The sequence below is a fragment of the Lupinus angustifolius genome, chromosome LG02 (genome assembly GCF_001865875.1).
Source record: "Lupinus angustifolius cultivar Tanjil chromosome LG02, LupAngTanjil_v1.0, whole genome shotgun sequence".
NCBI lineage: Eukaryota > Viridiplantae > Streptophyta > Magnoliopsida > Fabales > Fabaceae > Lupinus > Lupinus angustifolius.
In genome coordinates this window covers 18,566,990-18,580,030 of record NC_032010.1, presented here as the reverse complement: position 1 = coordinate 18,580,030, position 13,041 = coordinate 18,566,990, and the positions used below count along the sequence as shown (strand labels likewise).

General features: G+C 39.4%; 1 protein-coding gene across 1 annotated transcript; it reads right to left on the bottom strand.

The window, feature by feature from the left end:
* Positions 763 to 12,510, bottom strand: LOC109337538 (dihydrolipoyllysine-residue acetyltransferase component 4 of pyruvate dehydrogenase complex, chloroplastic-like). Its single transcript, XM_019574537.1, has 6 exons — positions 11,441 to 12,510; positions 10,641 to 10,832; positions 10,443 to 10,530; positions 10,276 to 10,346; positions 10,071 to 10,154; positions 763 to 1,230 (listed from the first exon to the last, which is right to left on the bottom strand). Exons 1-6 carry the CDS (start codon positions 12,341 to 12,343, stop codon positions 1,126 to 1,128), a joined length of 1,443 nt encoding a protein of 480 aa, XP_019430082.1. The 5' UTR covers positions 12,344 to 12,510; the 3' UTR covers positions 763 to 1,125.

The window sequence follows — 13,041 nt, the reverse complement described above, 5'->3', positions numbered from 1 at the left end:
ATAAATAGTCACATATTTTATTGATTATGGGCCGGACTCTCTCAAAAAAGTCCCCAGCAGAGTCGCGAGCTGTTGCGCCATTATTTTCGGCTGCACGACTTTGTTTAGAGTCACCACTACATTTTATAGTTAAAAATGTAGAAAAATATTTTAAGCTCAATTACCTTGGGGCTTTTGGATTTTGATATCGAGGTTTGGGAGTCGGTTACAAGGTAGGGAAGGTATTAGCACCCTACTCGTCTGCCTTAAGCGATACCCTTCATTAAAATATAGGACTTTATTATTGTTATTATTATTAAATTTTCTGATTAATAAATTAATTATTAAAAAATTATTTATTTTTATTATTGTGACTGACAAGATTGACTTTGGTCATACATTTCTATACAGTTGTTAGCTTCATAACATTGTTTATGGTTCCTCCTTTGAGCACTTATGATGAATTTCTCACTAGAGGCTCCAAAATCAACTAATAGGCCTGAAGGGGATGGGACACCTTATTAGGTATAAAGCTATTCAAAATATATTTGACATAGTATATGCGAAGGTTTTTTAAATGGGATCTGTTACTAAACTGATGAGATAGCTAGTTCGTGGTTCAATGGATGAAAATGGTTAAACGAATAATTACATCAAAATGTGGGTAAAAGGTATCAACATATTCAGAAGAAGATGTGTTTCTATTACTCTTTCTTTGCTTTTTAAAAAGTCAAGTTATATCTAGTTACCCCTTCTTAAATAAAGGGAAAAGACCAAATGCAATGAGAAATGAATGTAGATAGTGGTACTAACCAATTCTTGTAAGTTATAATCCATTAGCAAATCAATAAATGAAAAGATACTAGTTTTTTTTATAACCATAAGTTTAATTCAGCTGATACTGACCTTGTTTCTCACCATAGAATTCCGTTTACAGTATCCTTCATTTAGAAAATATCAAAGTGGTTACTCTCCTTCAAAATCTACTAAATGTTAATTCATACTTGGGACTGTGTAACAAAATGAAAGTACAACATTAAACCCAAAAATATTAGGCATCAAGCCAGACATGTTGCAAGGTGAACACAATCAACTAATCACCCTCTGGTGGATAAGCACAGATAATTTTGTCAAAATATAGAATGACTATAAGGTTAAGCTTTCAGGGTTTTCAACAATTTTTGAGAATGTCTGAAGGAATGCAGCCAAGTCAGCACCGTAGATTATTCTGTGATCAGCAGTTACATTCACCTGACAGAAAGTTTAGAGCCAATGAATATCATCCAGAGATATAAATAATCATCATTTTAGATGCAGACCCAATCAGTAAAATGACATAAATATCATGAGAGAGGATTCACTTACTCCACATCTTAATCATTCATTTTAGGACAATCTAATGATTGAAATTTACTCACTAGTTTAAACTATTGGATTCTCCTAAAATGAACGGTTAAAATGTGGAGTAAGTCTTTTAAAATGTCATATTAAAATGTGTCCTCCCTCCCAAATGTCATATTAAAATGTGTCCTCATTCTGGTGGAACAAGGATCCCTTTCCAGTACGGGAGAAAAGAATTCTTGTTTTTACTTTTAAGGATAAAAATGTCATTTCATCGTAAATAAAAGGATAAGTGTTATTGCATGTTGTTTTTGCACTACTTGCCTAAATCCTTACTCGTTCTGGTGCCTCTTAAGACATCCCTACATTAGACAACAATTCAACATACCAAAGGAAAAATCTAAGATTCATCCTTCATCATAGGAAAGTTAATATCTCCAGTTCTCCAACACAAGTGGGTAATCCTTCCCTGAACAATCCAACTTTTAACAAGAATGTAACTAGTCCTAGATTTTAGAACTCTGATCACTCATGTTTTGGAAACGAGTTATCACAAAGTGAATAGAACAAACCAACTTTTTCATTACTACCAGTGTTGCCCAATATCGACCATGGTGGCGGCATTTTTTGGACTACAGCCATTAGCCATTTGGGAAATCCCGCCATATGGTCGTGTCCGCCTTTTGCTCAAAAAAGCCGTCATGGCGGTATGGCGGTGGCGGGGCCATGGCGGCATTTTTGCCTGCTGGTCAGTTTTTTTAAAAAAAAATTGTGTTGAGATGAGTTTTTTGGGCCCATTCATGTTTTAAAAATTAAAACCCTAACCCCTTTCTATTTTTGCCTCTTCTCCTTATTGCATCCATCTCTCAAAACTGAGTTCTCTGTTGTATGCTGCCTCGACTGTTTGTCGCCACAATCACGTTTCTTAACTCTTTTTCATTGCGTTTTCCCTTTCTCTATTTTTCTTTCTCTCTTGTTTCTTTATCTCTTTTTCATTTCATTTTTTAATTTCGTTTTTTTTTCAAGATTACTTTTTTTCACTTTTTTTTTTCAGTTTACTTTTTTTTAGTTTACTCCTTTTTTTTCCGGTTTACTTTATATACAAATTTAAAACAATTATTTAACAGTAGCACAGTGTATTCCAAAAATAGGATAACACACGGTATGAATGTTTTGCATTTTATATTTGTGTTTTGCTTTGATTTTTAGTTGTGCTTTTTGCAAGACTTGTTAGTATTGTTTATTTTACTTTTTACCGATCGTCTGATGTTATGAGACATTGATACTTAATGGTTTTTATTAAACTTTATGTTATTGTTTGATTTTTATGTTATTATATTATTATTTTATTTTTCCTATTATGTTATATATTTTATTTATTTTTTGTCAACCACCATTATGATATTCGCTATTTGCTCGCAACGCCATCCGCAATGCCTTCATGGCTGAATTTTGACAACCGCCAATCGTCATGGGCAACACCGATTACTACTCAAAGAATAAAGAATTTCCCCATGATATGATGGGTGCCAGATCACGATTGGACAAAATTCATTTTCAACAAGGTCCCGCTTCTCAAAATTTTGTAGAATTTTAATATGGATGTTCAATTGTCCATGTGAATGGGAAGAGGATAGAAAGGATTCATAGTTGCTTGCATATTTTCATTAGTCAATAAGACAATGATAGGGTGCGGAAGAGACCACCCATCACACGGGTGTACCAGCGGAGGCCACGTGGCAGCAACTAAACCACGTGGCAGCTGGTGAATAATTCCCATGGCACTGTTTGGTAACTGCCGAAGGCTTTGAGGAGGACCGAAGGGTATAAATAGGAGATAGGGGGTTATTGTAGTTAGTTTTGAAGCATTGTGTAGCGAGGGGAATTGATTCAGGGAATCAATCTTGTAGTGAGGAATTGATTCAAGGGAATCAATTAGGGTTCATCATTTATTGTAATCTTCTCCAATTCTTGCATCCAATAAAAGAGGTATTAGTATTCGTAATTCAATTGATTCTGAATCGATTTGCTTACGGATCTTCTTCTTTTCTTGTGTATTATGTACTGGTGTAATCACTAGTATCAGAGCACTGATTCCGGTGCCCTGAAAACCGCTGCCTTTTCACCATTGATTCATGAAGACGTGAAGCATGTCACGATCCGGAGAAGAGTGGGAACAAGAACGTGAAGAGATGCGAATGAGGTTGGAATTCGCGGAAGCTTTGGTGAAGAAACACGAAGAACAAATGGCGGAGATGACAGCGAAGTTGGAACGCTGCCGCTTCACCGCCGAGGCTGTTCACGGCGACGAGGCCGACAATGTCGTTCACGGCGGCAGAATTGACCGTGGCGGAGGGGAATTTCGCGGTGGAGAAAGACGATCACATCGCGGTAGAGAGGATCGCAGAGAGGATGACTTCCGCGGTGATGAAGGCCAGTTTTGACGAGGGAGGGTTGAACACAAGGGAGATGAGTTTTGTGGAAAGGATGGCCAATTCCGGCGGGAAAATTGGAGAAAATTAGAAATTCTGATCTTCTCTGGCAACGACACATTTGGTTAGACTCATCGTTTGGAGAGATACTTCCAATTGAAGGAGCTTACGAAAGGTGAGAAGATGCAGGCCACGATTATGGCACTTGAAGGGAATGCTTTGAGTTGGTACCATTGGTGGGAGAAGTGCAACCCGAGGCCGAATTGGGAAGGATTCAAAATCGTTGTGGTCTAGAGATTTCAGCCATCTATGATTCAGAATCCGTTTGAGCAATTACTATCCCTCAAGCAAACATGTTTCGTGGAAGAGTTTGTAGAGGAGTTTGAGAAGTATGTTGGAGCTTTGAGAACCATTGATCAAGAGTTTGCAAGGGGCATCTTTTTGAACTGTTTGAAAGAGGAGCTTCGGGTTGAGGTAAAATTATATGAATTACATTCCTTGTCAGAAATTATACAAAAAGTGCTATTGATTGAGTAAAAGAATGTAATATTGAGTAAGAAGGGCTCGTATGGTTATGCAAGCCGAAGGGGAGGTAATCAGAGAAGTAATCATTACTCTAGAACCATAACTGTAGAATAAAAAACAACCTGGGAGGGAAAGCAGGACATTTTTGGAGGAAGAAACACGATCAAAAATTCCGGGCCGAAACTAGTTAGTGAAGGTGTTCGGCCACGAGGAGGGGAATTCAAGCATTTAACCAGTGCTGAGGTTAGAGACATGTGTGACAAAGACATATGTTTTATATGTGACGAGCCTTACACTAGAGACCACCGATGCAAAAATAGGCAATTTAGGATGCTTATTATGGAGGAAGAGGAGGAAGTGGAAGAGGGTGTAGGGGAAGAAACCATGGACTTGGTCAAGGTTTGTGGTTATCTGTGTGCTCCATGTCCAGCTTCACTACCACACAGTCCTGGAAGGTGGAAGGGGTATTAAGGGGAAGAACTATTGTTGTTCTTATTGATTGTGGGACTTCTCATAATTTCATAGCTAATGAGGTGGTGAGAGAGTTGGACCTGATAGTCCAGGATACTCCTTCTTACATGGTGGAGGTAGGAGACGACCATAAAGTGAGGTGTAAAGGAAAATGTGCACAATTGTCCTTTCAGATACAGAATTTGGAGGTGGTTCAAGATTTTTACCTCTTCACTCTTAAGGGCATCGACCTGGTGTTGGGATTAGATTGGTTATCTGGATTGGGTGAGGTTCAAACTGATTTTGGCAAGTTGGAACTCACGGTTAAGCAAGGGCAGAAGTTGATCCGTATCACGAGTAATCCTGCATTGGCTAAAACTGAACTTTCATATGGTGCATTATTGCAGGTACTTCGAGCTGAGGGTGAAGGGTTACTCATGCAGTGTGAACCATCGAGTCAAGAGGGGGAAGTGGTTGAGAGGAATTCGGTCCGAATGTTGCAATTACTCAAAAACTTTGATAAGTTATTCACTGATCCTACGAGCCTTCCACCTGTCCAAAGGCATGATCATGCCATACATCTGATTGAGGGGGCTGCCATCCCCAATGTTAGGCCCTACAAGTACTTGCACTACCAGAAAACAGAGATAGAAGGCCTGGTCAGGGAGATGTTGGGGTCAGGGGTTATCCAACATAGCATCAGTCCTTACTCTAGTCCTGTGATTTTAGTGAAAAAGAAGGATGAGGGATGGAGATTTTGTGTTGATTACCGAGCCTTAAACAAGTGATTATACCTAACAAATTCCCTATTCTCATTATTGAGGAATTGTTGGATGAGATTGGAGGGGCCACCATCTTCACCAAATAGAACTTGAAGTCAGGATATAATCAGATACGGATGTGGAGCGAAGATATTGAGAAGACTGCTTTCCAAACCCATGAAGGACATTATGAGTTTGTTGTGATGCCTTTTGACCTCACTAATGCACCTTCAACTTTCCAGACTCTCATGAATGAGGTATTACGACCATACTTGCGGTGGTTTGCATTAGTCTTCTTTGACGATATACTGGTTTATAGTCAGGATGAGGATTCTCATGAGGAGCAGTTAAGGGAAGTTTTGACCGCCTTACGCAAGAATTAGTTAAAGATTAACAAGAAGAAATGCAGTTTTGCTAAGCCGAGTCTAGAATATTTGGGCCACATCATCTCCCATTCAAGAGTCGCGACCGATGAATCAAAAGTGGCAACTATAAGTTCTTGGCCCAGGCCCCGCGATTTAAAGAGTTTAAGGGGATTTCTAGGTCTCACTGGTTACTATCGTAGAAGAATTGCCAATGCTCTTATGGATTTGTTGAAAAAAGATAACTTTGTGTGGACTGAAGAAGCTACTATTGCTTTTCAAACTCTAAAAGCAACCATGGTCAGTTTACCTATGTTGGCCATACTGGACTTTTCGAAGATGTTTGTGTTAGAAACTGATGCTTCCAGTCAGGGGATTGGGGCGGTGTTGATGCAAGAGGGTCGCCCTTTAACTTTTTGGAGTAAAGGTTTATCAGCCAGATCCCAGTTAAAGTCGGTATATGAACGAGAATTGATGGCGTTGGTTCATGCCGTGCAAAAGTGGAAGCAATATCTAATGGGTCGCCACTTTGTGATTAAAACAGACCAAAGGAGTCTAAAATTTCTCATCGATCAGAGGCTTTTCAGTGAGGAACAATTTAAATGGGCGGTAAAGCTCATTGGTTTGGATTTTGAGATTCAATTTAAACCGGGGAAGGAAAATTCCGTGGCCGATGCATTATCGAGGAAGGCCTATTACTCGGCACTCTCAATGATTAATGTAGGAGATGTCGAGGGGTGGTTCCAAGAGGTTCAGCAGGAACCTAAGTGGAGGAGGGTGATCCAGGATTTGACAGAAAACCCAGACTCTCATCCGAGTTTTCAATTTCAGGCGTGACGTTTACTGTATAAGGGGAGGTTGGTGTTACCCAAGACGTCTGATAAGTTGCCTCTGATTTTAGCTGAGTGCCATGATAGTGTCGCCGGGGGGCACGGGTTTTTTCCCAACATACAAGCGTGTCTCTAATTTCTTTTATTGGGACGGCACACGTGGTTATGTGAAGCAGTATCTTGAGGCTTGTGATGTTTGTCAACGCCAGAAGTATTCCACTTTGGCACCTGGAGGGGTTTTGCAGCCACTACCTATTCCTACTCAGGTATGGCAAGATATTTCTATGGATGTCATATCTAGATTACCGCGGTCTAGTGGCAAGGATACCATCTTTGTGGTGGTTGACCGACTTACTAAATATGTCCACTTTTATCCTCTTGGCCATCCCTATTCTGCTAAGGATGTAGCTTCTGTGTTTGTGAAGGAGGTGGTAAGACTATATGGATTTCCATCATCGATAGTTTCTGACTGTGATCAAGTATTCCTAAATCATTGCTGGCAGGAACTATTCTGATTGGCAGAGACTCGTTTGAAGTATAACACAACTTACCATCCTCAGACCGACGGGCAAACCGAGGTGGTTAATTGTAGTTTGGAAACCTATCTCCGATGCTTCGTGGGACCCAAGTCGAAGAAATAGGTAGAATGGCTTTCTTGGGCCGAGTTTTGGTTCAATACTATGTACAACGTTTCTGTAGGAATGACCCCTTTCAAAGTTTTATATGGGAGAGATCTTCCAATTTTGATTAAAGGGTGTATGTTTACATCGAAGGTGGAGGAAGTAAATCAACTCTTGGTTGCCCGAGATGAGGTTATTCAAGAGTTGAAGCAGAATCGGTTATGTGCCCAAGATATGACAAAGGCTCAGGCGGATAAACACTAACGTGAGTTGGAGTTTGAAATGGGAGATTGGGTGTTTTTGAAACTTCAGCCGTATAGGCGGAAAACTCTAGCCTCCAGACCTTTGGCCAAGTTCTAAGGCTCGTATCGGATTTTAGAGAGCATTGGCATGGTAGCTTACCGATTAGCATTATCGGACCATACACGGGTCCATCCCGTGTTCCATGTTTCTTTGTTGAAGAAGGTGCTGAAACCCGCTCAACAGTCTCAACCCCTTCCGATGATGTTACCCGGGGAGTTGGAGTTGAAGGTACAACCTGCTGAAATCCTGCAACACCGTCTTGATGGTAGTGGAAATGTGGAAGTGTTGGTGCAGTGGGAGGATTTACCGGCGTGTGAAAATTCGTGGGAGTCTGCGGCACAAATTCAAGAAGCTTTTCCTCAATTTGCCCTTGAGGACAAGTTGGTTCTTCTGGGAGGGGGTATTGATAGGGTACGGAAGAGACCACTCATCACACGGGTATACCAGCAGAGGCCACGTGGCAACAACTAAACCACGTGGCAGCTGGTGAATAATTCCCACGACACTGTTTGGTACTTGCCGAAGGCTTTGGGGAGGGCCGAAGGGTATAAATAGGAGTTAGGGGGGGGGGGGGGGTTATTGTAGTTAGTTTTGAAGTATTGTGTAGAGAGGGGAATTGATTCAGGGAATCAATCTTGTAGTGAGGAATTGATTCAAGGGAATCAATTAGGGTTCATCATTCATTGTAATCTTCTTCAATTCTTGCATTCAATAAAAGAAGTATTAGTATTCGGAATTCAATTGATTCCGAATCGATTTGCTTACGAATCTTCTTCTTTTCTTGTGTATTCTGTACCGGTGTTATCAGACAAACACTATTGCAGTGGTTGCATATCAGAAAATTTCCAACTGAATGGGGAGATTGGAAGAAAGATATATTCTGCACATATGGAGATACCAGAGGATAAGAAGAGTTCTTTTTGCAGCTGTCTTTGCAAAACAACATATAGTATATTGATTGAAAGAAATAGGTGAACCTTTCAAAGCAAACAGAGAAATCCTGAACAATATTTCAACTACAAATGGAATTAAAATGGAGAATTGGGAGCTGCCTGTAAGGAAGGCTATAACAGATATTGAGGGAAACTTGACTGAATGTTGCATAGGTTTTAAGGAAGAGTTAAAGATTGATCAATATGTAATTCCGTCGAGGTAATGTTCTATGGTTTGACTTTGGTGAAAACCTTGAGAACCCTACCTAGGCAGTAGCTCTAGGATAGCAACAAAGGTCTCAGCTGTAAATAGTTTTGGTAAGTGGTAATAATTTACATCTTTTAGCAACAACAAAAAAAGATACATATTATTTCTTTGGCTAGAACCATAGGTACCTTCAATGCTTAGATATTAGAAACACTTAAAAGTCACAAATAATATCACAAATGATCTTTACTTTTAAAGTTACAAACCACACAAACAAACTGATGAATGTGCAGTTTCTGCATTGGACCACCCTCCTTTTACTATCCAGAACATTAAACAAAACTGAAATACGGTCCATTGCTACTCTCCCTTCCCATGTAGGACTTGACCCAATAATACAAGAATTATTTGCAACATTGATCTAATAGGAGAATTTTGGAAAGCATGACAGAAAATGGTGTAAAACAAGCAATCGTCAAGACGACAATTTTCCTTGAAATAATATACTTTGAAACAAAATTGTGGACAAGAATCAAATCTAGTTTCTATGCAACAAGTAGTTGCAGTCAGAAATCGAAGAAACAAGACATCGAAAGAAAAGATGCATTTAGCAAAGAGGATGTTTTTGCATGCATGATATAATTTAATTATGATGACTATTGGTTCATGTTTAAGATTAACTACGCAACATTCCAACAAATTTCCTGCAATATAAGTTAACCTATATATGATGGTTTGTTTGTCTACTCTTCAATTATAATAACTCTGTCTATGTAAACTGAGTATAAGCTCCTAACTCCTAAATCTTAAATTGCTGATTAATGCCAGGTAATTTTTTTAAAATCAGTTTTAATTTCAATGTACTAATAATTTTTTCACATTATCATGCAACTGAGTATCATTTATCTATTTAAACTCTAATGAATTGCTCCTTCAAAATTTTAAGCAAGTCCAGACCAAGTCCAGCTAATTATGTCAATAAATAATAACAAGAAAGCATTATGGTTAAGACTTGAAATCTTTCAATAAAATTTAAGCCTTCAAAGACACAGCCAAATAGAATGCAGATGTAGCATGAAGTGTAGACCACACGCATAGAATTAACCTTACAGGGGAGCATGGTTCTGAAGCATAACACCATGCAAATGTTATGAAGGTTTTATGGTTTATTCTCTTCAAAAATGACCGGGGTGCAATAAGGAGGGTGGCAATTTTTTAAATGAAAAATGTGTTTGTATTCAGCTAAGCATAAACTCATAATTATTAATTATACAAACTCCGGCAGTAGATTAACCTATTAAGAAAAGGAAACAATCATATAACTCACCAGCATTTTATTTTTGACACTGAAGAATCCATCCTTATCTGCCAAGACAGTAGGCTTTGATGCTCCAACAGCCATGATAGCGCCCTAGACAAAATCATGAAGTTTAGCAAATAAAGGTCAAATTGCCACAAATATGAGCCACTCATAATCTGCACAGTCATTATCTCTAAGATTGATAGTTATAATTCAAGACCATGTCACTCACCTGGCCTGGAGGAAGTATGGCGTCGAACCTGTCAACTCCAAACATTCCCAAATTCGAAAGCGTGAAAGTACCTGCAGCCATAACATTACACGGTTAGACTTGGCTTAAAAGACTCCAATCCTACAAAGAAACAATACTAGAAAAGACAGTCAAATAAATAATGAAACCTGAATTATACTCATGAGGTTGCAATTGCTTAGCCCGAGCTTTGTCCACCAATTCTTTCCATTTTTGAGACAAGAGATATAGGTCCAACTATAACAATGAAATAAGAAATTAACCAACCAAATAACTTGGGAACTGAAACACAAATCTATATTCTAAAATTCACAATTCTGACACATGACTATTCATGAATAACAGACCTTATCTGCATCAGGAAGAACTGGGGTAATTAATCCACCATTGATTGCCACGGCTACAGCAATGTTAATGTTACTATTATATGTAAAACTCTTCCCATCTTTGCAAGTGGAATTCACCACTGGATGCTGAACCAGTGCCATTGCAGCAGCCTTTGCTAATATTGCTGTCATTGTCACCCCCTTCGGTTTCACCTGACAATGCAAGAAATCCATAAATAAAAAAATGTGTAATGCTTGAAATCTCACATTCATTTTCAACCCAAAAATGCACTCAAAATCAGGGACAGTGGATAGCTAGGCTTCGCTAGCTACTCCAAAACATAGTTACATAGTTCACTTATTAACTTTATGTGACATATATCAAATTCACTGTTCCATACTTCCACATACTGCATATCAGCCTTCAGGTCTGCTTTAAAGAAAGTCTCGTAATAGTAAATAAAAAGTAACTGCAAGGGTAAGGTTGTTGCCTTGTGACCTGGAAGACACAGATTCAAAGCTTGAGAGAATGATGTTGCCTACCTACATATACCCTCCCCATATCCCCTCGAGTAAAAGCCTTGTGGATTCAATCATTATTTTGTTAACAAAAAACCACTTAACCAAATGAACCATGAAGCATACCTGCTGAATTCATGGTAAATGTGATCCAAATTTCCTAAAAGTCTAATTTTTTTACATGTACTTTTTCTTAGAAAAATATAAAATCACTTTAAATCGGTTCTCTTAAATATTATTATTCTTTGGTCTCTTCCATTAAAATCTTTTAACTCTGCGACTGCTACAAAGTAGAAGCATACCTTCTCATAGAATGCATCAAGTGCATCCGTGATCACAGGATACCCAACACGGAAAGTAGGCACAGAGAGACTCTCGATCATGTTCTTTGCAACTGCGGATTGCATTGTAGTGAAGGGTACAATACTAGAACCCGGAATTGGAGCAGGAGAAGAAGCTGAAACAGCCCGAGGAGCTGCAGCCTTTGGCGGAGATGAAGTCACCGGCGCAGAAGCCACATTACTCGTCTCCACCGCCGGCTTAATTCCCGCTGCAGCCTCCACATCAGCAGCAGTAATCCGCCCGAACGGACCAGTCCCAACCACCGATTCAATCTTCACCTTGTGCTGCTTCGCAAGCTTCTTCGCGTTGGGTGTTGCCACGGTTTTCCTCGGCTCGTAAACCGCCTTGGACGGTGGAGACGGTGGAGGAGAAACCGCCGGAGCAGGATTTGAAATTTCCTGCGGAATTGGAGCAGCGGCGGCAGGTGAATTGGATTTGGCGGCCTTGGCTTTAGCCTCTGCCACTTCCGCCTCAGTCTCGGCAAGAAGACCGATCGGGGCGCCGATGGGAGCGGTTTCACCCTCGCCAACAACAATGGCGGCGAGGATCCCATCGTAGAATGTCTCAACGTCCATATCAGCCTTGTCGGATTCAACGACCACGACGCTCTCGCCTTTAGAGAGAACGTCGCCCTCGGATTTGATCCAAGAGACGATTTTGCCCTCAGTCATGGTGGAACTGAGGGCAGGCATGAAGATTTCCCTGATCTTGGATTGTATTGCGGAGGAATACCTCCGGCGAGGGTTAGAAATAGGGATGCGGCGGAAAGGGAGGGGAGTGGAGGAGAGGGAGGAGGAGAAGGAAAGGGTAGTTTTGGAATTTGAGGTTGCGGAGAGGGTTGTGGGGAGAAAAAGAGAAGCCATGTTGATGAAAATGAATGAATGGAAAATGAGAAAATGGAAAATGAGAGAATGAAGAAATGAGAGTATGGGGAAAAAATAAAGGGAATGTGGCGGAGAAGACGAGGGAGAGTTTGATGTAGTGTTGTAGCTGCTTCACTATGTTAACGTCGCCCAATTTTTGAACTATTCTTTATTACTATTTAAACAGACACGTTGGGAATTTTATTTTTGTATTCATCATCAATACATGGAAGGGGTTTACACTTTACAATTTCTAACTTTTGTTGGAGAGTTTTATTTTGGATGGAAGGGAAGTGACGACTCTAGAGAGAATCTCTATTGTTTGATAGTTGAGAGAAAAATAGTGAAAAACTTTAGAGGTTTTTTAGAGCTCTATAAATTCTTTATATGTTAATTTTTATGGTTCTCTAATTTCTATGAAAGTTATTACAAACAACTCTAGAAAGGAATGAGAAGGGAAGGTGAATGAACATAAATTGTTTCTTTGGAAAGTGAAATTTGGATTAAAAACATATGAGGAAAATATGAATGGTTAACTAGAAATATATATTTGGATTAAAAACATATGAGGAGAATATGAATGGTTAACTAGCATTATATATTAAAGAGTTGTTCTGGATGGGATAGAAGGAAATTGATAAATTTAAAAAGAATATTCTTTACTTGGGAGTTGGGAAAAGGAGATAAAATATTTTGAA

What these genes read in the sequence shown, in the direction of transcription:
- LOC109337538 (XM_019574537.1), bottom strand. Translation starts at nt 12,343, where the DNA reads ATGGCTTCTCTTTTTCTCCCCACAACCCTCTCCGCAACCTCAAATTCC. An exon ending in TTCTTCCTGATGCAGATAAG is followed by an intron (nt 10,531 to 10,640) that starts GTCTGTTATTCA and finishes TCATTGTTATAG; the next exon opens with TTGGACCTATATCTCTTGTC. An exon ending in GTGTCAAAAATAAAATGCTG is followed by an intron (nt 1,231 to 10,070) that starts GTGAGTTATATG and finishes ACTTTCTGTCAG; the next exon opens with GTGAATGTAACTGCTGATCA.